General features: G+C 39.2%; 2 protein-coding genes across 2 annotated transcripts; one reads left to right on the top strand and one right to left on the bottom strand.

The window, feature by feature from the left end:
- Positions 1–2,225: 2,225 nt before the first annotated feature.
- On the top strand, positions 2,226–8,961 carry gnat2 (guanine nucleotide binding protein (G protein), alpha transducing activity polypeptide 2). Its single transcript, XM_029436270.1, has 9 exons — positions 2,226–2,331; positions 5,396–5,438; positions 5,975–6,116; positions 6,260–6,417; positions 6,540–6,668; positions 6,800–6,929; positions 7,021–7,174; positions 7,671–7,882; positions 8,266–8,961. Exons 1-8 carry the CDS (start codon positions 2,226–2,228, stop codon positions 7,859–7,861), a joined length of 1,053 nt encoding a protein of 350 aa, XP_029292130.1. The 3' UTR covers positions 7,862–7,882; positions 8,266–8,961.
- A 681-nt stretch (positions 8,962–9,642) lies between these two features.
- On the bottom strand, positions 9,643–27,798 carry gnai3 (guanine nucleotide binding protein (G protein), alpha inhibiting activity polypeptide 3). Its single transcript, XM_029436269.1, has 9 exons — positions 27,011–27,798; positions 21,088–21,130; positions 20,036–20,177; positions 19,792–19,949; positions 17,923–18,051; positions 16,325–16,454; positions 15,637–15,790; positions 14,436–14,643; positions 9,643–12,629 (listed from the first exon to the last, which is right to left on the bottom strand). The coding sequence occupies exons 1-8, from the start codon at positions 27,126–27,128 to the stop codon at positions 14,453–14,455; spliced, it is 1,065 nt and encodes a 354-aa protein (XP_029292129.1). The 5' UTR covers positions 27,129–27,798; the 3' UTR covers positions 9,643–12,629; positions 14,436–14,452.
- Positions 27,799–27,843: the final 45 nt, after the last annotated feature.

Genomic DNA, 27,843 nt, shown 5'->3' with positions numbered 1-27,843 from the left:
TTATGAAGATGACCTTTTGAAGCCACTGTGTAACTTTGTGAAATTGTTGTTTCTGTTTTCACCTTCAGTCACACTTTTTCTTCTTCAGAGATCCCGGCCTGTCAATCCTTTAGCTCCCCCCTGAGCCAATTTGAGCCTTACGTCACTAAACTGGCTCCCAGACTAAGTTCTCTTATACCTGCTCCTCACAATTTACAGAGAACGTTAAAAACATGCGGAAACACTGAGTGCAAGGTTTACAAAAAGCATTTTTAAAAATACAATAATTCCCATCCACCCCAGGTTTAACTGGCGCAGCCTGCTTTCATTATATTTTATGGGGTCATGGGGCTGTGCAGTTAAACAGCAGCTGGGTGCGTTTCCAAAACTGAATCTCCTGATTTAAAGACTCCGACATACTGCTGATGTACTGCTGAAGTTGAACAGAACCAACGTCTAACTTTAGCCAGTGAAACTAATAAATGATAAGCAGACATGTCTCAACATGTTTATAAACACACAACACACAGGCTTCTAATAATATTATCTCCATATGTTGAAGCAATAAAGATAAATTCATCTACCAAGTTGATTTTACGGCTCCATTAAAGGAGGTTTTAAAGAGTGTCAGGAGCAGGTACGTTGAACTGTCAGTCTCTTAACGCAGCCTCTAGTTAATCAAACCGAGTGCGTATCTGTCTTTTTAGTATGAAATGTCCTGTTTCTTTTTTACACAGAACGAGGACTCTGTGGATTTTGTCCCTCATCACTTACATGGGAAGATGATGATAACCCTTTCGATGTAGTGTACATATGGGCATGTGGACATTGTTTTAAGATAAACTTGAAAAATGTAAACCTATCCTATCACATACAGCAAATGTTCCACAGCAGTGTCAGTACATCAGTAATACTCAGCTCGACTGTCTCAAAGATGCTTTATGCTTTGATCACACTTCTAAAACTCAATGTCCAACATATTTAAAGCAAAGGACAAATTAAAGAGCTTAACTAAAAGGCTGTTGACACTAAAGTTTATGAACCAAAGCAAACAACACTGTAAACACTTTGTTTATGACGCGCATTGTTGGGAAAAATATACATTAGCGACCCATCTTCTGACTGAATGAATAAACTTAGATACATTATCTCAGTGTAAGTCCTCTAACACGTAGGGAGATGACAGCCCTGAAGACCAGGCCCACTGACCTCCAAAGATCAATGCCACAGGGCTGACCGGCTCACAGATCAGCTGCTCCAATCCTGCAAGAACACGCTTAATGCACGTAACATCCTACCTCCTGTCTTACAAACTTGCTCTGGCTCAGAAAACACTTTTAATTTACGAGATAGTTTTAGTTAAGTTGGATTGGGAAACATATTTAGATCAGGATGTCGCTGGGACCCGACTAAAACAGCACAGTGACAATGGCAGATGCTTAATTTAGGCAGGCACCGCACCACCTGGGATTTAAACGTCTTAACTCTAAGTAGTTTATGAGAGGTTAATGCCTCCCTGCTTCGTCCATGTGACCGACACTGAAGTCAAGAGTACAACAGGCAGAAGATAAAGTGTAGATCAAAAGAGCAACGTATGCACCGACTGCAAACCACACATCGATTTAAATGTTCAACATCTTCATCCCAGTCACATCTTTGTCAAAACCATATAGATGTACAGTAAACATACCAACAGGCTGATGAGGCTCTATGATGGCATTACAGTTTGAATTGTTTATTTTTAGCTAATTTATATACCATAGCTGCGCAGAAAGAGTCAGTTGCAGTGTAATTCCTTCCTATCTGTGTATATACTCTTCATAGACTCTATAATAATTACAAAAACAAAACAAAACAATGACTGACAATGACAACTGACACTGAATATGTGAGCAAGTGTTTTATTCTTTTCTTTACATCATTCACTATTACCCTTATTACACTAATAGGATTGGCTAACCAATCAGGAAGAGGCACTCCTAAGTAAGAGGGTTAAACTGAGGGAATTAAAAGGGTGGATCTATGCTGGCAGAGCTGCTGAATTTACTTGAACCTTGACAGGGTACCATCTGATCATCTCTTTGAAAGAAGCCAAGGAAGGACTCAAGCACCTCCCTCCCAATCTCCTTCCGCTCGGAAATCGCCTTTCAGCACGATTAGTGTTGCAACCAGATTCTCTACTCTGCTCCAGAAGAACCGTCAAAATTTCTCTCCTTGAGGATCTTGAGTTTCTGGAGGAAGAAAGCATGGGTGCGGGAGCAAGCGCCGAGGACAAAAAGTCGAAGGAGTTGGAAAAACAACTCCAGGTAGATGCCGATAAGGATGCTAAAACAGTCAAGCTATTACTGCTTGGTAAGTGGATTTATGAATAGTCTTGTTGCATCAAGTTTTCCTTTTTGTCTCAGACTGCAGGTGATGCAAAGTGCTCAGACTGACGGGTTCTCACTTTAAAAGATTCAATGCTTTACAAACTTTTAATTTTCTTTCAATTTTCCATCTCCGATTGAACAAAATATTTTGTGGAAGTTCAGGTCTGCGGAGAAGAACGGGGGTCTTGCTGTCAGCCAACACTCAACAGGTGTAAATGACACATTACATTAGAATAGGGGAGTGAGAAAAGGTTTGCCAGCTTTTATTGAACCCTGAGAGGTAAACAATTGTTTTTAAGTTTCAGGATCTGAATTTATTTATGTTGCAGATCATTGAATTCATAATAATGTATTCGTATGTTAAGAGCGGATGTTTCACTCTGAGTTCATCGACTCATTTGAGGCATAATCTTCAAAAAAAATGTATATGAGCCATCTGACACAGCTGCTCACTGCTTAGTTAGATGTAAGATATGCTCAGAAGATTTAGAGGCTTGTTTCTGGATAAAACCTTACATTAGTTTATTAGAAAGAGGGGATGTCTGTTTAAGCTTTTGCAAAACTAAGAGGGCTTTATAGGGAGTAAGGTAGAGCGAGAGATACGTTTACAGGTTGAGCATTTAACAAAGGAAAGAATTCTTTGTAAAAACAGATTTAAAAGTATACTTTAACATTTGTAATAGACTTTCATGTTAGCTTCTTATGCTTAGACTTATAATAATTATATAATAATACTTGTAATATAAATACTGCAGAGGCTTGAGCTTGTTCAGCTGTTTTAAGTTGTGTTTTTGTGCATAACTTAAAGTATCTCAAAGGCATCAGCCATAAAAGCATTGAAAACGTTATTTTATTTTATTTTTATTCGACAAATATTCAATTTGAACAAGTAGCTGCAAAATGTACTTATATTTTCAACAGTAAGAGTATGACTCGTCACTTGTAATGGAAGGACATGGGTGCTTAAAACAATCATAGCCTTTGGTCTAAATGAATCCCAGGCCAGCAGTGATATGTCAATCCGATTAGTTAACTGGTTTACTGCAGATCCACGTTGATCCCTCAACTCGCACAGAAATTATGAAATGTGTTTTATTACCACCAATATTATAATAGCAACAAACTGTTTCTTGTGAAAATCTAGGAGACAATGTTTTAATTATAATTATATTAATTTGATTATTAATGATTCTGTGTAAGAGTTGGATTTTGTGACCTAAAAAATACAAAAATGAAAACAAGAAGTTTGTCAAATAAAAGTCAGATGACGACATGTTTCATCGTTGGGAGACCTCTGTGATGCCGCACTCGTGGTGGACGTTGAAAATCAAGTATTTAATGTAGACTTCATGTCTCACAACTTTGCATTATTCTTTCAAAGTGTAGTCTGTGTGTCTGAAACACTTTTAATATCTACTTCACTAGACTCTCAGGGGAGTATTAGCCGTAGAGGTCAGACGGTAAAGATAAGAAGAGTGCCATCTTGTGGGCTCTGATGGACATTGTGAAAGGAGCCAGAAATAAATGTTTCTATTTAAACTCAACATGTTTGCGGACACAGAGCTCCCTTTAAATCCTTTTAATGTCACTGCAAAGCCTAAAGGCACATGTGCTAATGAGCATGAGGCAAAAATAATGACTCACAGAGAGGATAAAGGCACTCTTCAGTAAATCATCACAGCTCATGAAAACCAGTCCCAGTGCCATCCTTACTACCTCATCACAAAGAGTTGCTCGCGGGGGAAAACCCGATAGTTTCCCCCTGAGAAGGCGAGCCCACATGAGTGCCTTTAAATGTTCAAGCAGTAAATCTGAGGATAGAGCTTAACGTCGCTCCAGTGAGAGCAGGACAGCCAGCTTTAGTTGCTCTGTGATAAACTCCTTCTGGCCGAGCTTACAGTGCTGCAGAGAGCCTGATCTGCCTGCAAGCTTTTCTTTAGACAGCGCATACAACTGAGACTTGAATTGAACATAACTCCAGAGTCCACATATGCATTAATGCACAATGCATGCACAATATATATTTCATTCAGAGAAGCTGTTCAAATTAAACATATTTCTCCTCCTGTCGGGATTGCCTCTATTCATAGAGTTGCAGTGTGATTTACTGACGTTTGGAGATGTCTGCCAACACAGTGGAGCTCAGTGGCTTTTGTTACAGCATGAGGTGCTCAATGTACAAAAACCTCCAGATAATCTGACATGAATTGTTAGGGAAGACCAAATTAGACTACATTATATAGCTCAGCAAGACAACAATGCTAACAGCTTTGTTGTTGTTGTGTGAGGAGATTATGCTGTCCCTGTTTCTTTAGCCAGTTTAGTGTCCTCTTTTAAAACATCACAAGGCTTCACATGAAGCTGAGAACCGACAACTTCACGATCGCCATCATTTCACAGCCACACCAGCTGAAACAAACATAAATGAATGCATTTTAAAATCTGTCCTCTCAACTGCCACAGACAACGGTCTTGTCTTGACTCTAGCTGCTGATGTTTGTTACATCACATATATATTTTTGCCTTTTTGTGCCTCTGTTTTATGTAAATTGTGTATTATTTTATACTTATTTACATTTGGCTAGGACAAGTGAAAAATAGTTTTTAAAGCTCAACTCAGGCTCATGTAAAGCTCAATTTAGGATTATAATGCTGACACATCTATTTGCATGGAGATAGAGAACATTAATACAAAAGCAGTGATTAGTGAAACTGTTCACAAGGGATTTTCTTGAATAGCATTGTTAGGAATTTCCATAAAGATATGTTACTCTAGCATAACTCTTTGAGTTGTACAGTGCCAACTAAATGTCATTGAGTTTTCTTCCCATGTTCAGAAAATCATCCTCAAACAATCCCAACAGATAGACAGCACTTTGGGTCAAAGTCACAGCATTTTTGCGCAGACTTCTCCTTTAAATTGAACCACATTATCAAAGCACATTCTTCGGCTGTTTATGACTTACAGTGTGTTTCTACTCAAAGGCATGTAAAGAGAAACACAGCAGTTATATTTGTTGTTGCTAAACCTTTTTATTATCTTCCAGGTGCTGGTGAGTCAGGGAAAAGCACCATTGTAAAACAAATGAAGTAAGTATTAAAATGAGTGATAAGTGATTTGTTTTTTCTGTCATTCTCACCATGTCAGTGGAAAGCTATGGAATCTTTCTTTAATCGCATCGGTCAGGCATGCAGCCAGTAGGTCAAAGCACCCTCAGCTCTCGTCCGCTTCACATGCCGTAAAGCCTTTTAACAAAAGGTCAAGAGGGAAAACATCCGCTTACTCTGATTTGTCAGCATTTGTTTTGTGCAGTAAGTTACACTCTGGCAGCAAAAGCTGAGTGAGGTCAAAAGAGACACCACAAGGGGGCGCTGTGAGCAGCATCTCCAGTTAAGGTCCTGTAGGTTGACTTATTACATGTGTGGAAATCTAAAACAAGCATAAACTTGCAGGATCCTCGTACTTCCATTTTATTTTAATGGAAGTTTCCACCAATTACGTTTTATACAACACTTGTCTATATATTAGGGATATACATTACTAACCAGCTCATTTAGCAGAGGTTTAATGCAGCAAAGTTTGGCAAAGCTTTTACCTGAACTAAAACACTTTTACCTGTGTACAGGATTCTGCATCAAGGTGGTTACTCAAGACAGGAACAACTGGAGTTCAGAGGTGTCGTCTATGGCAACATCCTGCAGTCTGCTCTGGCTATCATCAGAGGCATGGAGATGCTGAGCATTGATTTTGGCTCGACCGCTGCTCAGGTCTCATATGACACTTAAAAGATTTACACCAGACATGATTAACTTGAAGAGTTCTTTTTCATTGACATAAAACCGTACAGTAAATAGTTCCCGTACTGTGCCGGTGCTGATGAATCTTTGTTCTGTGTGCATTGAAACCACAGGAGAATGCACAGAAGCTGCAGAACTTGTCCGACTCCATTGAAGAGGGCACAATGCCTGCTGAGCTGGTTGATGTCATCCAGAAACTGTGGAAAGACACTGGTGTGCAGGGCGCCTTTGACAGAGCTGCTGAGTACCAGCTGAACGACTCTGCTGGCTAGTGAGTCCATGTCTAATACAGTAGAGGGGTTTCATGTAAAGCTTAAGAGGCAGCTGGCTACTTGTTTATAGATAAAGATGAATTCGTATCAGAGTCCTGATTGCTGTGCTGTTTGTTCTCAGCTACCTCAATGAAATGGAGAGAATCGGCAAGCCAGACTACCTCCCCACTGAGCAGGACGTGCTGCGATCTCGAGTCAAAACTACTGGTATCATTGAAGAACAGTTCTCCTGCAAAGAGTTGTACTTCAGGTGAGTCACAAAGGGGCAGGAAAAAACGGACTAAACCTTACAGCAGTGAGTCCCAACAAGGGTTACTTGTACTTGGCTTACAGCAGCGTGATATCCAGGGCTGACTTTGTTGTGACTTTCTGTATTAACAGGATGTTCGATGTGGGTGGCCAGAGGTCAGAGAGAAAGAAGTGGATCCATTGTTTCGAGGGTGTGACCTGCATCATCTTTTGCGGAGCTCTCAGTGCATACGACATGGTGCTGGTAGAGGACGAAGAAGTGGTGAGTCAAGACTCCACTAGCTGATCGTAAAGCACGAGACGACACACACGTTGGCTAATAAACTCACCCTGTTCCTCTCTGACCTTTGCAGAACCGCATGCACGAGTCCCTCCATCTATTCAACAGTATCTGCAACCACAGATTCTTTGCACTGACCTCCATCGTGCTTTTCCTCAACAAGAAGGATCTCTTTGAAGAGAAGATCAAGAAAGTCCACCTGAGTATCTGCTTCCCCGACTATGATGGTAAGATTTAATGCTTTAATGGTTTGTTAGTTATAGAGCTGCTGCACACTGTGTTGCTCTGACAGGACTAAGTTTGTTGTAGCAGTGAGAATATCAGGCTAGTTGGACAGAGATGCTGAGATTACATCTGTCAGGCACGCTGTGAGAGTGCATCACAGTCAGCTGAAAACACAAGTGAGCTTTGATTAATATGAGACTGTAGTGAGGGAATGTCTGAGGAGCTAATAGTAAATAGCACAAGAATGAAGACGAGCACAACAGATTGAGATTCACTAGTGACCCAAACAAATAATAAAAGACTAAATTGATCAAATAAGGAATCTTGAGATTAAAACTGCAGACAGTGAGAGCAAAAATGTAATTATATTAACTTCACGTCATGTAAAGAAACTGAAACAGTGATGCAGACGGATTGATGTAAGGATCAGAGTACAACAACTCTCACAACAAAACTCATGAATCCGCTCCCCTCTTCACCCCCTTCGTTTTGTTTTAGGCTGCAACTCGTACGAAGACGCCAGCAACTACATCAAGTCGCAGTTTTTGGAACTGAACATGAAGAAGGGAGTGAAAGAAATCTACTCCCACTTGACCTGTGCCACCGACACAAGGAACGTCGAGATTGTGTTCAACGCTGTGACGGACATCATCATCAAAGAAAACCTTAAAGATTGTGGTCTCTTCTAAGAAGCTCCAGAGTGAAAAGAGGTGCGCGGCCACCACATCACATCACTCCCGGGGACTTTGTTGATACAGAGTAATAGGGTCCAGATGAGGCAGACCCCTGACAATTTAATTTAACCTTCGTACAGCAAATCATATCTGGCAATCCTGTGTTGCCAAGCAACAACTTCTGACCATTACACAAACCACAGATGATTTGGGGCCGCTGAGGATGAGGAAGATAATGAGAATTGCAAAGCAATCTCTGCAGTGATTTGTGATTACAGTTCCTCCCAAAGCTGCAGAGGAAGTTAACTTTTCAGATTATGTAGCTACGGAACCCTGTTTAAAAGACAGAAGCAACAGATTTGACACGATTTAAGACGATTACAACATGTTTGAACATTTCTTTTCTCTCTTCTTTGCAGAACTTCCTTTCCTACCTTAACCCCTCACTTATTGGCATTAACTGAGAAGTGTACTGTTGGAGAACAGAGGATCCTCGTCTTCAGGCCATCGCTTCCATGCCAACTCCCGGTCCTTGACTGATCCTCGCACATCACCATCTCCAACAGTACATACCTGCAACACAATGCACGCCCAACTGTCGAGTCACCAAATTGTTGTTGTGGACTTACAGCAGTTCAGTATTTGTGTCACACCAAAAGCTGCAGGTTTGAAGGTATGAAAATGAAATAGTTGCTCATTCGGTCCTCGTTGCTTCCTTTTGACTACTGTGTTGTGAGTTATATTTACTATTAAAACCAAGCTCTGTAAAAATAAATAAAACAATAAAATCGGGGGGAAATATTAATATTTTAAATAGCAACATTGCATCCTTGTTTTTGTTTTTGAGTGCAGTAGTCTCTGATCTCTGAGTCTTGATATTTAAACTGTAAAAAGATATTCCCAGTGCTTGCTTCCAGATTACAAACCAAATTGTACATGTATCTAATCTAAATAGTGTTAATGTATCCAATTCACTTAACATTTTAATGTGATGAATAAATTTCAGAAGGTCAAACACGGTAGAGAAACTTTGTACATAAGAGTAGGTAATTCAATATATTTTGAGAGATAAATCTATGAGAGTGAAACACTAGACGGATGAGGCTTTATTATGAAAAGGGAATTAAATCTACTGAGTTTGTCCTTTCTTATGAAATGTAGTGGCACCAAATAAAGATGCATTAACTTCACATGTGTCTGTTTCTTTGACGCAGAATCACTGAATAATGTATATCAAAGTAGAGAAAAGGGCTGTCGACACCGAGGGAAAGCCTCAGGCTGATACTTGTTGGGGACAAAGCTGCTGGTAAATAAGTTCACTGTTTCAGTGGATATGGCAGCGGAAAGAAATCCATTAACAATAAACCCATAAATCAAATGAAAGCGGTAATTAATCTGCACGTTGAGATTTACTGTAAAATTGTGCAGATTCATGAGATTTGACAGCAAGCAAAGATGAAACTGAGTGTAATCAGTGTGTGGAGCTGACAAGAGGAACTACAGAGAGCTTTTTGTGTTCCCACATTTAAAGCAACATGATGTAAGATCCGGTTATTTTGCGATTTAGCGCCTCTACAGTTTCAGAGTGAAATTCCCTTATACATCGCCTGTCGTAATTGTGGACTGCTGTAGCGTTACACGTGTATGTTTTATGATTACATTTCATTATAAAAAACTAGGGAGGCGACAACTTTGCTAAGACAGCCAATCATTAAGCAAGTGCAACAAAATGAGACATAGCAAGCCAGCCATCATTACTAAAACTCATCGTTTAAGGAGGAGACACTACACCTGAGTAGGGTAAACATTTTATAGAATAGAAACACCATGAAACTTTCCCAGTTGATTGCTTACATTAAGACAATACTTTGTTGTATTATTACTGTTTAAATATGCAAATGAGGCATCATCTAACTTTTGGTGCAGTAAAATAAACACGTGAATGTGTATTTTGCTTGTTTTCTTTTTACTAGTCTGAAAGAAGACATGTTATGGAAATAAATAGCCCAAACTCAGTGCATGAAAGAAATATTTTTGCCTGTTGTGTCTCACCTACATTCAGAAAGTGAGGATTTTGGGCTCCAAATTATCATTGGGTTTAAGAATCTGTCCCTTTATGCTCTCATGTTGACTTGAAGATTGATTAAAGTTTGAATTTATGTTGCGATACTCATGTCATTAATAAAGTGCGATGGACTGTTATACTACAGAGACAACATACAAGGTAGGACAATGAGGACATATTGGTGAGCGGTGGTGTGTGCAGCAGCTGGAACAAACTGAGCCCTCAGCTGAAGCATACAGATGTGTCTGAAGTCTAAAAATAGTGTTTCCAATTTGCATGACCTCCTTCCCTGCATGGTTTAGGTTAGACTAGCCTTTATAAATCTTCACTGTGGATAACATCTGAACGGTGTTGCCTGTGGTAAGATTTTGGGGATGGTGTAGTCTTTAAAGTAGAAGAAGAGGAAACAACTTTGTGCCATCATTTAATGATGTTAAAATGAACCAATACAACCGCAGCAATGTACAGCAAGCTAAACTTTAGGAAAGTTTTCTACCAGGATTTCTCTGTGCAGGAAGTGACTGATGTAACTCAAACTGTGCTCCACTACAGTAACAGACCTCCTCAGTGTTATGTGATGGCTGCAGCCAAAGATAACAAATACAGCCTTTGGCTTTTTCAAACTATCCCACTTTTTATGTTTAATGTGTTTATATATATATGGCATATGACAGAGATGCACTTAACAACATCGGAGAAGGAAGTGTGGTGATTGGATTATATGCAGTGGGATTTGAGACGTCTCCCCTAACGGCATCTTCCGACCACCCAGCCAGTGAGCCAGATCTGCCGGACCAAATGCCACCGAGGTCGAAGTGACTGCACGGGAGTATGGGAGGCCAAGCAATTCAAAAGCCTGGCAAAGATAGACACCACTTATCCAGCTGCCCTGCGCTGTCCAGTCCAGCTGCGCCAGAGGCGGGACGCTCGCACTGTTAGACAGAACTTTACTCACCTAGTTCTTATTAGTTCTTAGACGCTTATTCTCGTCTTCTTCCCTATTAAAATGTGATATTATTGTGGAGATTCTTTTATACATTTTATTTATTGGATAAATCATTTCAGAGCTGGTTAAGAGTAGTAATAAGAAATGACATTGTGAAATGGTAATACTAATGAAAGATAATTTAATAGGGACAATAACAACACATGATGTAAACCTCTGCAACCCTTCCATGCAATTCAGCTCTTCTGTGTAGTATTACAAATACTATTTTACAAATGTCATCTCTTGTCACTCCTCTTAACCATCTCTGAAAGGATTTATCTGATAATTACATTGATTCAGAATCTCCACAACAATATCACATTTTTATAGTGAAGAAGAAAAAACAGACTTCATGCATTCACCATTTTCTCTGCCTACCCGGCCGCGATCCGGGTGAGTGAAGTTCTGTCGAATATACGCCATCCGAGCGACCCAACTGGACAGCGCAGGGCAGCTGGATAGGTGATGTCTATCTAATGTTTGAACTCCCACCCAGGAGGAGAGGGAAGAGCGCTGAGAGGGGAGCTAAACTAACCCAGCTAGGACCTAAGGTTATTCCACTACCCAGCCTCGAGCTAACCCAGCAGCAGGACTGTGTGGCTCCATCATAACATCCCGGGTCAAACTGTTGCACTTGATGGGCGGCCCACAGAACAGATCGCAGAACTCCGGTGGGACAAGAGGCAAACCTCAAAGTGGATGTTTCCCTGATGTGGACTTTATTTTATGTTAAAAGATGCTGGCCATATTATCTGCCCAGAGAATTCACCTTCGTATTCACGACCACTGCTGCTGTTTTCTGTCATGTTTTCTGTGTGTAGCATAATGGACTAAGCTACAGCTGTGTTGCATTATGTCAAAACATGATCCTTGCATATAGCTTCACTGATCCATAGGACTTTAAAATGATATTGAAAAAAAAAATGATATTCTACATTGACCTCCACTGAGTAATATTAGTCCTATTAAAACCCAAAAAAAACACCCAGAGGGAACTCAACATTTCCCTTTACAAATTAATTAGCAGTGATGTGTCTCATGTATAAAAATATTGTTCAATACAATGTTGTCTCATTTTTAACTATGTAGACAGCCGTGGTGCTGCTTTGTTAATTACACTCTTGCTAACTAATCCCAGACCCAAAAGGTTACGTTATATACAACTGCTCACACAAAACACTTCTCCATACATAAGTTAATACATTCACACATCCAAAAGTGGAAATACTATATAATTGCAACTAAAAAATTAAAATAAAACAGATGCAAAAATTCAATAAAAGCGATGTGACACAGACTTAAGCTAAGAGAAGATGCAACAGAGAAAAAGTGAACAGAATTTACATATCAGCTGTGAAACTGTGAAATGCAGTGATGGATTTGATAAACAGGCAGTCGGTTTTGGTCCTTGTACATATGACAAACTATAAATGTGTCAGAGATATCAGAGGGGCTTTACCTGCCCGCCCCCGACTGATGCAAAGGTCTTAAATATGACAGGACTCCACAGATCTCACAGCGATCATTTCACAAGCCTCCCCACTTTCACTTCCTCCAAGTGTGCGCTGCATCGTAACATCTATTAAGTAATCGTAGTATCAAGTCCCCAAATTGTGGAATTTAGGTTCTGCATACAGCGCGGCCACCAGCTCAGTCCTTAGTAACACCTACTTTCCAATTCGCCCTCCACAGACAAGACATACCAGAGGTCCCAATTCTGCTCCTGACACCTGCAAGGTAAAGGCAAATAATCATTAAAACTATGGATACAGGAAATAATGAATGAATTTCAATACAATGCCTCTATTCATAAGTTGCTTGGTAATATCAAAACACATTTTAAAGACTCTTTACACACCTAGAAATAAATAGTTGGATAAAAAACCTCCACTTTTACTATAAACTCAGGCAAACCGCTACAATCTGATGCAATCCAATACAACAGCTCAGCCACATATTCTACCTATTCAAAGCTTATAATGTTCACTTTGAGAGTGATGCTAAATCAACTGCACGTTTATTATTGAGGTCATTGTAGTGGTGGGTGTTGTACTGGAGTGAGTATATTGAAAGGAGGTTTGCGATTCAACAATGTGATTCACGGTGGAGTGCTAAACCCAAAATCCGATGAGCATATTCAAAAACAAAATGTGAAAGGGTAGAATATCCCAGATTTCAAAGTCAACGAGGACAAAATACTAGTTTTTCACTCGTTTAATTAATACATGCTTACACGTGCCGGCATCAAGTCTTCTTCAGAGCGTTTCTAATATGTTTAAATAGGGTGAGCAAACAAACAAACACATCTCCATATAATGCAGTCCAGTTCAACACCACTGCAAACTACAACCTCAATAATGAACATATAGTTAAATGCACAGGTGTTGATAATAAGTGTATAACTTACCTGTCAGACTGGGAACAACTTTCATCTAAGCTTTACTTTTCAGCGTTCAGCTGAGTGCTAATGTTAAAATGTTAAAATGCATACAGTCAGCAGCAGATGTGAAACATGCTGCTGTTAACACTTAGCATGCCTGGTGTTTTAAAGATTAGCATAACGTTTAGCATGTTAGCATGTATACCCCCACACAGGTTAAAGTTGTAGTCAGCTTTCATGCACACACCAGTAACAACAGTAAGCAAAAAAAGTAAAACGTTAGCTTTATTAGCATTTTTTACACTTGTTTATTAGTTAGCTTAATCTCGTAATACCGACACTTTGTCTTTAATCTAAGTTTATATAGTTTTCTTCTCTACATTGCCATTACTGCTTTCTTCTGAGGACATCCTCACACACAAACAAGCAACCTGTGGCTGCTGACTCCAGCTTCAAATGCTGAACGCTGGCTCATGGGTGATACCAAATGCCATCACAACACGGGGGTGTGTGGAAGGGAACACTTGAGTTCGAAGTATTTAAATGATCTCCTTTGTTTACTATTTGTTTTTATGGATTTGTGGATATTTGTATGATCAAGTAGCCTATAATCCTAACTCAGGGTCCACACTTTTTCCAGAGCATTGAACCATCACACAGCCGTAATCAGTGGATGGAGCTGATTATTTAATTTGATGCTTTTTGTCTGACCCGTATGTGTTTCAACAGTTTATTTATTAAATGTTTATTCAGTATGAACTTTTTCTTATTTTTTTTCAGGTTTGGGTTAAATAAAAGTGCCGACAAGTGTGTAAGCAAACATCTGAGGTGTTATTCTGTCAATATTATTTTATGTATCCTATAAATGTAAAACATGTTAGTGGCATTTTATGTTAACTCAGGTGATGACCAAAGTTATTAGGATTGATTTTCTGATGAGTTTCTTAGTCAAATTGAATTGTAATTCATCAAATAGTCATTAAGCTATTTAACTCTCCGGACCCAGCCGGCCGACACGTGAGTGAAATCACAGAAGTGACTGTTGTCTCTGCAGTGATGCATTAATCTAACATTGGCTTTGACAACAATAGCATGTTGCCACATCTCTGCAACGCTCTGCATGAAGTGTAGTGCAGGTGAAGGTCAGTGTGCTGACCTGCAGGGCCTGAAGCTTTAGTAGAGCCCGATCTCCCTCAGGTTGATCTTGATGATGACGTCGGTGACGGCGTCGAACACAAACTGCACATTCTTGGTGTCTGTGGCACAAGTGAAGTGGGTGTAGATCTCCTTGGTGTCCTTTCGTTTGTTTAAGTCTTCAAACTGGCACTGGATATAAGTTGAAGTCTCTTCATATGCGTGCCCACCTGCAGTAAAAAAAAGACAATTTATAAAAACAACTTTGTTATAATATACATAAAACAGATCCGTACAATTTATGGAAAACAGCTGACCTGATCTTATTCCTAACAGTGTGGGTTAAACACGCTAAAGCGAAACAAAGACGCCTTTAATCTGTGATCTGTTGCAGCTGTAAATTTAATGCTGGTGTCAGATGTTTGTTGTTTTTTGTAAAAGCAGGTTGTTGTTTATTCCACTGTGGGATTCATGGAGCTTGATTTTTTGATCAAAAGTGGAAGAAAATGAAAGCAAAAAATATGAAATGCAAACAGGGGCGCTCCCAGTTATTCATGATCTTTCAAGGTAATTTTATTCTGCGAGCGGCTGTTAAATTGTGTGCGTGACTGCTGTGTGGAAAAACCTTTAGTGATGCTTACGATGAAGAAGTTAAAAATGATGAACTGTGACACAAATTCTTGTGTTTCACATCTATAAATAGATAATACTGTCAGAATCCATCACGGACGTCAGAATGACTTAGGTTAATAAAACCGATGGGCTGCAGTGAATTATTCAGGTAAAGTTAAAATGCTGGAGGCTGATGACGTTCACATGTGATAAAACAGCTCGACGGTAAAACATTGGTCTGATTAGTAAAAATGTCACCAGTTTAAGCATGCACATAATAAAGAGACATTTTATATTTAAAGCTTATTTAACACATTACAACCTCAAAACTGGCTTTCGCTGCAGAATCCAACAGTATGAGATCCAATGTCTAATTTTATTCTAATGCTCAGACACACCAGAAAAACACTATAAAAATGTCCATCGTATATATTTTTCTATATAATTTCTATCGTGATTTAGGCTAGGCGTATATTCAATAATTTCTTGGTTATAATTTCACTTAAAACTGTTTCGTATATTTAGCAGTAAAGTGTCATATCACCTGCAGCCCTACACCAGAGAGATAAATAAAGATTTCCTCGGATTGCTAATACGCAGCTTTGTCTCACCGGGGTATTCGGGGTAGCAGATAGTGAGCGGACTCCTGCTGATCTTCTCTTCAAACAAGTCCTTCTTGTTGAGGAAGAGGATGATGGAGGTGAGCGTGAACCACTTGTTGTTGCAGATGGAGTCGAAGAGCTTCATGCTCTCATGCATCCGGTTCTGAGGAAAGAGCAGATGTGAACTTAACGGGCGTTAAGCGTTAACTTAACGAAGACATTTTGACACAGGTGTAAATAATATAATTAATTGCTGTCACAATATCAGAGTCTCACTACACGATTATCACATCCAAAATAATTCACATAAAGTTTCATAAAGATATTAGTGCGATATCTGTAGAAAGAAAGTTAGTGGTCAAATGGAAAAGGTACTGTTGTGTCTTTGCACTTACAAGCTATAAAAGCGGGCTCACTGTCACAATGTCATTACTTAATGGGACATTTGAATAGAGCAGAGCCATCATTAATGCTATTATTACACCTCTTGTGATGTTGTGTTAATTCATAGACCTGTGGGCGTGCAATACAAAGGATTGTGCAAAATATGTCTTATTTATTAGATCATTATTATGCACTTTTGTTGTCTCTGGTGTTCTGAGTTTAAATTGTGTCGATATTACGTTTATTGTTTGGTATCAGCTATATGTTCAGATACAAAGAGATGAACCCGAACCACAGTGCATCCATTACTTACCATCTCCTCATCCTCAGCCAAGACAAGGTCGTAGTCACTGAGCGCTACGCAGAAAATGATAGATGTGACTCCCTCAAAGCAATGAATCCACTTTTTCCTCTCTGAGCGCTGACCTCCGACATCAAACATCCTGGAGACACACAGACACACAGAGGCTGCATAAATAAATGTACAGTGAATGTTCTCACTTTAATTCTAATGTCATTTTTATTTCCAGTGTTTTGTGAAGATGAAAATCCAGGGCACGGTACACACACACACACACACACACACACACACACACACACACACACACACACACACACACACACACACACACACACACACACACACACTGCTGTCTCCACCTGAGGCCCTCAGAGGCAAGCTGAATCGGTGCTGAGCTAACTGACACAGAAATAAACCGAAAGAATACTGCATGCTTCAATTCAGTGATTGCACATTTCCATATTCCAAGCGTTTTTTTTACGGGTTTATAAAGTCAGCCCAGGGAGGCTATTACAGTTAATGTTTCACCAATATTTATAAGTACAGGAGATGGATAATAAAATAATGTGAAAGGACTGAAGAAATGTAATCACATTTACTGCTACAACAGTGGGTCGTATTAAGCTGAATGCCAGTCAGAAGCAAATGTGAGTTATAAAAGAGGGTTGAAAATAAGCACTTCAATATGTAAAGTCTAAAAACAAACAACAAGCCAAATGATCTGTGACCAGGTGCATGAGTCAAAAAACTACTACACAAGTATTCATATGATGAGGGGAACACAGACAGCTGGATGGATATCAATACAGTAGACAGTATGAAGAAAGGTGAGATACTGCACAACTTAATGTGAAATCAAGACTTAGTTACTTCAAAGACCATTTTCATGAAGTGTTATAATAATAATCAAAACATTTTAAAAATCAAAACAAAACTGCCAAACTGTACGGTTTTGTTTTTTAATTATTATTATTATTATTATTATTATTATTATTATTATTATTATTATTATTATTATTATCATGATAGGTTATTGAAGTTTATTTATCCCAATTCGATTATTTTTTCTCTTCTTATTATTATTATTATTTATTTATTTCAATTCAAATTATTTTGTCTCTGCTCCATTATGTTGAGCCCATGTCTGCAATGTTTGTATATTTGAATGCTTTTCCAATAAAGATTGAATCAAAAAAATGGAAAACCAAAGGAAAGCAACCACACACTTATAAAATGCTTGGGTTATGTCACTGACTGCCAGCCTTTTTGTTTTTAAAATTGTGACCCCTCATCATAATTTGCATATGAAGAGATAAAACTGTCCAGAAAACAAACAAAAAACACAAAAACAAACAAACAAACAGCAAAGTCTGAAGAGAAGTCTAAATATAAACATGACATTTTTCGCTGAACTTGCTGAGTCACTGAGTCGTTCAATGTTTTCTACCCCAGTAATAATCTCTGGGCCCCCAGTGATTAGAATCACTGTGTTAAGTTAATAAAATAAATTGTAATGCTGACTGATACAGTAAACCAGCTCAGGCTCTGACTGCTTGTAACGCTTAATAAGAAATGTTTTATGGGCCCTCATGAGTTACAGTTATACTAACTTGAAGTAGAGATCTTTGAAGGTGAAGTGAGTTTCCACAATGCCAGTGGTCTTCACACGTGTACGCAGCACATCCTGCTGAGTCGGGACGTAGTTCAGCTGACAGATCCTGCCCAAGTCATTCAGGTAGCTGAGGGACAGAAAACATGTATATTAAGAGGATCCCAGAGCAAATACACACATCACAGGACACATTCACTGTGCTTCATAAAAACAGATGTTTATTCATTTTTACCCCACATGGTAAAATAAGTTTATCCATGTTAAAAGTTTAGCCAGACAACGTATGCCGCTTAAATAGAAGAGGACATTTCCTTCAACCTTTTAGCTATGGATTAAATATCTTATACATTCATAATTCGCTATTCTACAAGAGACTGTGCACATAAATAATGTAACTTTAACATTTTATTTTCATTTATTAGTATATATTTTTCAATTGTATATATTAGATTTTTTTGTGTCTCACAATTCTTGTCACATGAAATGTATTTATATGCACAAGTAAGTGTTTATGGAATAGCTTTTGTTTGATTACTAAACAGTGCAGTAATATATAATAGAGATTGGGCTTCAGAAACATGGGGGGGGTATTGTGTCTATTGCACTTGTGATTTATTGCATTTCATTTGACTTTATATACCAATAAAAAACACAAAAAACAACATAATGCGAAGCGACAACATGTTTTTTGGACACTTGTGTCTGGTGAAGAAGAGCCATCGCTCTGCAGACAGACATCCGAGGACTCCACAGAACGATACTAAATATGGGCTCATATTTTGGTGCATGATAAACACTGGCTCCTTGTGGGTTGAGTAAAAACAGACTAACTGCACTGGTTCCTCTTGTCTCGCAGTGTGGACAATGTGCACCACGACAGCTCTGCTGTTTTCAAAACAAAGTGAGTGTCCTTGAGCTACTTTCTTTCAGGGAGATATAAACGCTACAGCAGCAGAAAACCTGGGGCTTTATCCCTGTCTGATTAGTAAAGCAGAACTGGACTAAATCTAGCTCAAACCTCTTTGTTTGCATTTTTCAATGTACTTCATCAGACAGTTGTATCAAGTGGTTGACTATCATATTAATCTGAAACCATTTTTCTCGTTGTCAGTTCCCTCTTTATGTTTCTCCTTTTTCAGGAATGCAATCAGCGGAACAACATGCTGACACAAGACTGTGAAGAACAAGACACATCTTGCCTCCCTTTTTGTTCCAGTGAAAATGTTACAGACATTAAGCAGGAAAACAACTCCGAGTCAAAGTTGTCCCCCGTCTAGTGACGAGGGATTCAACATTACAAGAGGTGTCTTATGTTAGTTCAACAGTAATACAACGGACGACTCATTTACAAACTTTCCCTAAATCGTCGAAGCAGTAGCACTTCCATCTGGAACTTCCAGAAAGCGTCAAAATGAAAGAAAAATGCACTCGGGTCATTGCAAATGAATACTTCTGCATTTGAAGATTGTTTTCATTATTGATTAATCTGCAGACAATTTTCTCGATTATTCGATTAATTGTTTGGTCTATAAAAAGTGAGACAAGCTGTGATTTACTAAGACCCAATGTAATGTCATTAAATGTCAACTCAAAACCCTAAAGCTTTTCAGTTTATTATCACATAAAGAAAACTCACAACAGACAAGATGCTGATTATTTTTCTGTCGATTGACTGATTAATTAATCGACTTATCTTTCCTGCTGTAGGCTGAAGTAAAAGGATCTCACGCCACAGATGGATTGTTTAACTTCTTTTAAGACTCAATAAATCAAGACTGAATGCCGGATTAATTGATTTGTTAAGCCATTTTTTGTGCAGGCATCTGTAACTTAATCAAATGATGAAGTCATCATTAAGAGTCCTCACTATGCAGCAGAGTCGTTGAGCTGATACTCTCGTGATCGATCGAAGCACGTCTGAACTCCGGCATCTCTCCACAGCCTCTGAATCACAGTGGTCAGCTCTGCCGACAACACTCCTTCCTCCGCCGAGCTCGCCAGGACAAACAGCTGGCGGGCATCCTCCTGTCGATGAAGGCAATAATTGCTGTCATTGTAAACCAAATCAGTTTTATTTATTGGTTTAATTTAAAAGTCATGATTTAACCTACCGTCCGTGGAGCATCCCCAAAATCTATCTTTAAGCGACCCATGGCCCTGATGATGGCCATGATGGACTGGATGGTGTTGCTGTACACGACCACTTTGTACTGCTTGCACTCTTCTTCTGAGTATCCATCTTCATGGATGATTCTGACGCAGAAACAAAATACAGATTTTAGAGTGCAGATACATATTTGACAGTGTGAACAGTGGCTTTAGCAAATGTGGGACAAATTACAGATTGGAAACATTTCATGCGACATTGTCATTAGTGCTGGAATTTGAGCTTCGATGAGCATGCAGCATGGCTAATGTGGGAACTGGGGGAGTCTATTCACGTCCTGCCAGGCTACGGCTGGCCTCTGTGGCCATTGTTTAACATGTTATACAAAAGGGGGCTTCCTACACTGGCTAAGCGGAGTGAAATGAGGGTCCCCTTTTGCTTCCACAAAGATGAAACCTGTTTGTTACCTCAGCTCTCCCCACATTAATAACAAGGCTGCCGCTGGGAGTGGGAGTGAGGGACTGTCTTTCGTCAACGCAATACAAAAATGGCGTCAGAGTTTTTTTTACAGGATGTAGGCATTTAATATCAGGGTTTCAGAAGGTTTCAACCCGTTACATTTAAGACTTTTTAAGACCTTTTTAAGACCACATAGAATAACATTTAATTTAAATGTATTTTGTGGTCATCCTGGCAGAAGTATGGAGGAAAATTAGTATGAATGAAAAAAAGTGCTAAAATAACTTTAAGTACAAGAATGTATTGACATGTTTTAACAATATAATAGTCAAATATAACAGCAATCGAGATCTTAATCCTTTATTTTAAACCTATATGTTCTCCTGCTGAGCAAAAGATAAATACATTTTGACGACTCTCTTGGTTATTTGCAGCTAACATAACAGTAGAGCATTACTTTTAAGACAATTATATTCAAGACTATTTTAGACCTTTTTCGGCCTACATTTCTGACAATTGATTTTAAGACTTTTTAATTACCTACGGAAAGCCTGAATATAAATTCATGTGCGGTGTTATCAGGACGCTGTAACTTACTTCATCTGCTTTACTATTGTGCTTTTCCCAGACTCCCCAGCACCTGAAAAAGACGGACAGTCGTTAGATGAGTGCAAAATAATACCTGCCATATTCAGACTCACATGGACTACGGATCAAACCGGCTTTTTATAGCGCTCAAACTTAATCTGATCTCATTTAATCATGCATCATCACACAGTGTGCAGTACAGTATGTTTACAAGAAAACACAACCTTGTGATGAATTTTAAACAAAGGCATTTAAGTGGAGCCTGAGGGAACATATATATATACAGTCATGAAGTGTCACATGCAGGAATCAGAGGTTAACTGCTTACCATTGAATGTGTATACCACAGCCTTAGGCTTAAACAAAGAGAGGATCATGGGAAATGAGTAGTGATCCATTTCTTTAGGAAGTGAGAGCTTTCACAATATTGTCCAAATATTGACAAATGATGAGCTGATGACTGGCACAGTTGATATCAAAAGCTGCATTACAATAGAGGGAATTGTAATAATGGTGAGTGGGAAAATAATTTCACATGAGGAACCTTTACAGTATTTCTACAACAATCAGCCAAACAGGAAACAGTTGTCACGCTTCTGGCTCAGCCAGTGTTTTTCCACTGGAGAGACAATCCCAGATATCATGCTGCTCTGGGCGTTAGAGAGCAGAGGGGCTATAAAAACGCCACATATGATTAAAGAGTCTGCCTGCAATCTAAAAAAAACAAACACAAACTTGTTCTCTGACCCAATTGTACAGTATATTTAGTATTTAACCCCAAATTTGAACAGCGTCATCACAACATGCAGTTGTCAACCAGCAAAGAATGTCTTTATTAAAAGAACTCCAGAGCGTTTTTAAGTCCAGAAGTCAACATTTATTGAAAAAAGATAGGTGTAATAACCTTTAAAGTCCAACGTTTTTATCTAACAAAATGTTCTGATTCAATCCATATTTGTTGGCGTTTAGTCTTTCAAAAACACTATTATCACTGACGTCAAAACACTGCCTGCTCTCCTGCTTGCCGCACACAAAGGGAGGCAGCACCTGTATTAACGGGGCGATCTAGCAGCAACCTCACAGCACCATTAGTTGCATTTATATAACAGAAAAATCTATTTTTTCAATCATAAAATATGATGACAGACATTCAAAGCTACATTCAAAAAACACAATAGAAGCTTTGAATGACATTCGATAAAGCCCTATTAAAAGATTCTTCTTTTCATGATCTCTTATTCCTCTTTAAAAGAATCAAATGGATTGAAGTCTTTAATGATAATGGAGATGTTCATGATGTTGCCACTTGATTCACACTATCCTAACTCTTCTGTAAAGATGGCTACAACGACCATTAGGAGTCAATAAAGCAGATGCAGTGCTAATTAGTGAGCTTTAGATGTGCTGGTAGGCAGATTTAGTTTCCTTTTGAAAGACCCATGGGCAATTTTCATTTTATGCTATGCTAAGTTAAGCTAATCATTTTCTGGCTCCAGTTTCATACATACTGCTGTAGTACCATAGGTGGCCTCTGGCACAAGTTGGCAGCACGATTGACTGGCGGGAGCTTGCCTGCACATAACCTGTTTTTTAATCATTGCTTAAAATTTAGGAAAGGCTTTTTCAAAGTCTGGTTTGGAAAGTCACAGTTAGGTGTCTGTGCTTTGCATCTGTGCCACACGTTGACTCACTCCAGAATCAACACTTTTTCATAGCTGAAGTTTGATTAAATGGACTAAAGGCATGAAAACATGTGTGGACATGAAACATTATATCTCAAACTCGCACAACCAGTGAGAAATTACTTCCTTAAACATCTGGGGTGAGTTTACACTGGCAGTTGAGCCTCCTTTTGCTTAAAATAACCACAAAAATTATCAGCAACCGCAGGATGAAGACGTTTTCAGCCACTGGAATTTGAAATATGGATACCTACTTCTTTTTCCAAAGCAGCCAGGAAAAAGTTAAATGTGAGACTTTTTGTCAAATAAGGATATGCATTGTTATAAACACGTTCCAACTGCCAGTTAGGAATCCTTCGCAGATGAATTTTGTCAAGGAGGCTTACAGTACAGTAATATGTTCAGATGGCCGGCAAACAAGTTTTAAATCCACAAATTCTTTGGTTAAACTGTCACCAGCAGAAGAGATTTACGCCCGCTCACAGAGACGGGGAGGGGAGGACAAATTGTGTTGATCCCTTTCCTCGGTTCTGTCACTCACCAATTCTCTCATTCATGGCATTGTTTGGCTGGTCATCAACCGTGGCGACCTGCCAGATCACAAACCAACTTTACACAGACATTTACTGAGTCGTGCAGGAGTCAGACTCCAAACCAAGCCTCATTTAACAAGAATCTGAAATGCAGATTTTTTAGGAATTACTGTTCGTGGTCACAGGAGAGCATTTTCATTGGAGGGGTGCGTTGGCTCTGCAGCTTTGTGGTTTTGTACAAAGAGCAGCAGCCGATCCTCCTATAACTCTCTTGTTCCAGCACAGACAGGGAGTGGAGGGCACTGACTGGAAAGAATCGCTTCTCCCCCCGACTCTGTGGTCAGAACTTGAAAATGAATGTGTCCATACACTGAAACTTCATTGTAATGTTGCACCACCACACCTATCGGCCTGAAGTTATTCCTCACAGATCAGTTAGTTGCTTCATCTGTACCCTCGACGAACTGATCCAACAACCACATCTATTTGACCTCAGGTTTGACTTCTGTCATTACGCTCGGGGATCGACTACCTAAAATAGCTCGTCTTCAACGCAACAAAACGTCTCAGATCAGGCTGTAATTGTACTGTACTGTAGATTTACTGGCCTGATTTTGTTCTGCCATATCTTCCAGATCAAGGGGCAACAAAAGGTCAACACCTAAAGGGACAACTGGCTTTCTTTGAGAGAATAATGCCGCTGTCAAGAATGTGATCCAGGACTCAAACAATAAGGAAGAAATTAGGAAAACACTTGAAGAATAAATTCATTGATCCGGAGAAAACATGGATATCGTGTTGGTGTTGACATAATATAGTCCCTGTTACGGTGACATGAATCAGTTAAGCGGGATTTATTTTTAATCCATGGAATTTCAAACCTAAATAAGATTTAAAACTGTAAATTGTGTTTCTCTATTCTAAAAAGGGATAATACTTTGTACTTGATACTATCTTTAATAACTTCAGCAAATTGATTTGACATCGCGTGATTCTTATTATAACATCTAGTTTAGGGTTAATAAACATCATCCACTGCGAGGAAACAAGTGTCTCATGAGGAGATTTTTCACAATCAATAAAGAAATGCAACGTGTTGAGACGCAGCTCTCTGTGGGCATCATATGTCATTAGTGCAATGTCTTCAGGAAGTCCTGCTGCATTAACGAATGTACTAATGATTTAATTTCTCTGACTAATTTAATAGCTGCATCTGTAATCAGAAACATCCATTTAATTAAATCTTTGGTTTCCGTGAATTAAATCCTTCATTTATTCAGTTTAAGTGAGATCAAGTTACAGGAAAGTGTCTTGCATAATCTTTTAAGAGAAAAAAAGCAATGTCACAATCAAAAGGTCAAGAGTATTGCATCAGTACAATGTGCTCGGGTAGTGCACACTTCATCAAAGTGCAAAACATAATGGAGGCAACACATAGCTAATGCTGTATGTTCAACCTTTTTATCCTTTTTGTACTTCAGTGAAGCTGATATGTGGGAAACTATTTATTTTTCAAAAGTGCTTTAGTCAAAGCTTTAGTCAAAGCTGCTCTCATCAATCACTTTACATTAACAATGGATAAAATGACTATGTGTATATGAAAGTGGTCATTTGTGATGAACCCACAGACAATTATTACCAAGCTCTGCATTTCCCCTCATCTCTACTGAGCGTGTTAGTGTTTGTCATCTCTGTTTTGGTTTTCTATAGCCCACAAATTTACTGTTTTGGTTAAAAAATGCTCTTAGCATCATTTCAAGCTGCAGTAGGCAGCTGTTTTCAGTTTTAAAAAAAGAGCTTGAAAAGCCTCACTGTACACTACCACAAGACCAAGCTGGCAACTAGTTGGTGAACATGGAGCATTTAGCAGCTTTAGAGCCAGATAACCCCCCGGAGATGTTGGAGAATAGAGCTAAAAGAGAGTGGATATTGGACTTACACTTGTCTGTTAGCCAGAAGAAGAAAAAGGCTCATAATAAAGGCTAATGTCTCTCTGTATCTGCTGGATGTGTAAATATGTAACTGTAACACGGTCGACACATATTCATAATCTTTGAAGGAAGTATAGTCTTGCGTAATGTTGACTGTTTTGTGGATCAGCATAATGTAACTGATTCAAGAGAGCGACCTTTCAATGCTACAAGAAGCGTAAGAGACTTTTGTCTGTTTGTTCTGCGCCTTGTCAGGTAGATACAAACTGTCTTATAAATAAAGTGTGTCAGCATGCCAACGCCACGAACTTACACATCCTGCACAATCATTGATTGCTAGAAGGTAAAAGAGGGACAATTAAGAAATATTTGTGGTGTGAATTTGTTATTATTCTTATCATGTCACTACACACACAGCTGTCTGTCAAACAGCAGTTCATCTGACGAGGTGTGACATTGTGCAGGAAATGTTTCACCACATATAAATTGTATAGAGAGCAGTGGTTCCCAAACTGGAAGTTGAGACACTGCAAAGATGCATCTGAGGGGTCATCACATGATTTAAAAAAACTGTTTTCCTTCTTTTCTCGAATTCAAGCTTTTCTTCTTATGAAATACTGAATACTTTCACTTCTCCAGAAGTTTTTCAAATAAGACAAATCTTAGATGAAAAGTCCCCGACCACTAAGACCATAACCTGTGACGATGAGGGGTCAGAAGTAGACACTGCTTCATTTTAGGGGTCACAAACTGAAACGCTGAGGATATACATATATGTTTGCAGCTAGAACGTCCCTGCTAGAACCCACAGAGCATAACAATGTTGAGTGCTGGTGGACTGGGGGCATTTAATCCTCCTGGCACGGCCGTGCAGTCCACACCCACAGTGTCAGCACCACCGAGTGTGTGTCAGCACTGTCACCAGCAGCAGGTAGTGCAGTTACAAACAGCCAACGATTAACCGATTAAGCCGACTAACAACTTAAGTCATTTTTTGAGCACAAATGTCAAACATTACCCCGGCTCTAGCTTCTATATTGTGGCTTCAGTTTTGAACTGTTGCAAGGACAAATTAAGCAATATGAAGAGATCAACTAGGGCGTAAGGGAAATAGATTTTATGCCATTTCCTGACATTTTATGTACCAAATGATTAACACGCTACTTAGAATTGTAATTGTCAGATTAACACAGAATCATCAGCTGCAGCCCTAAAATCAGCACAGGCTGTATCTTGATGTTGAGATACAACCAGAAAAAGCACACGTTAGTTATCCGGTTGACACTCCTCACATTGAACTTGTGATAATGTGAAGCTCAACTGTTTCAGAAGTCATAAAGGGACAAATCTGACTCAGACATTGTTTAGTTTTATTAGCTTAGACACCAAAATGATGTGGAACAATCAAATGAATGAAATCTACCACAGGCACTGAGGTAAAACAGGCCTGCGTGACTTAGCCTACAACGTGCTTTTTGACAAGTAACAACACTTAGTCAACAAATAGTGTCCTCTGAGCAACAATTCATAGCTGAAAGGAAAGCTCTGAGGCAGCTGAGGACGTGTAGTTTCCCTCTCACCACCAACATCTGGTTTACTTCTACAAGTTCTGTCAGTGGAGACATGATGAGACACAGCTGCATTAAACCAACAGAAGGACGAGGAGGAGGAGTGTTTAAGGTCATAAACTAGAGACTGCACTGGAAAAGTGAATAATAAAAGTACGCAAACATTCATGATGAGAAAACTGATTTCATGCTTTAAGAGACAGTAACACAGTTCTTACCGAGCAGGAGCAGCTTCACTTCTCTGGAGGATTTCTCTCTGTCTTCTCTGATGTTTTTATCAATCATTTTACTCCTCTCCACCGCAGCTTTGTCCTCGGCGCTGATCGTGCAGCCCATTTTCACTCTCAAACAACTTCTTTAGTGTCGGATTGTGGTTTCAGCAGCTCATGAGTTGAAGGGAGATGCCGTCAAACGAGCCCTTGGGTCGGTGCGAGCTGAAGTTCACCAGCCGAGGAGCAGAAGCGGAGACAGGGAAAAGGCGTTGGCACTGGAGGCTCTTCTGTGCAACTAAATCCACAGTCTGATGCTGCTGAGCTCACACTGCCTCAGTCCACACACTCTGTACTGGGGGTCGAATACGAGGTTTTAAGGGAAGAAAACTCCCCAAATATATGTTTTAAAATATTTTTATCCGAATTATCCGAAGTTTAAACCTACAGAACAATATAGAAATTAGAAAAAGGAGAAATCGAAATACTTAAAATAGAGACTTGAATGAAAAATAACGCGTATAATCCAATCCAATAACTAAAGAAATCTCAATACAAATCACCGAGTTTCCCCTCAAGACTTTTACTGCTGCGCAGACGCGCGTTCATCCAGCGGATCCAGCTGCAAACTAAGAAAACGGCACTGAAAAAGGAAAATCGGTGCGTCCCGCGGGGCTGATGGGAAATGTAGTCGCTTCTATACTACCATATATGTGAATTATGCTTGTGTAGCTTATATATTGATCAAATCAGGATACAAATCGATATGTTCCACATAAACCTTCTTGAATGTAGGTGTTATGTCGTTTAAAACAAGATGAAGACACACGCGCAGGTTTTCT

Source organism: Cottoperca gobio, chromosome 7 (genome assembly GCF_900634415.1).
Source record: "Cottoperca gobio chromosome 7, fCotGob3.1, whole genome shotgun sequence".
Taxonomy (NCBI): Eukaryota; Metazoa; Chordata; class Actinopteri; order Perciformes; family Bovichtidae; genus Cottoperca; species Cottoperca gobio.
This window is presented reverse-complemented; position numbering and strand designations above follow the sequence as displayed.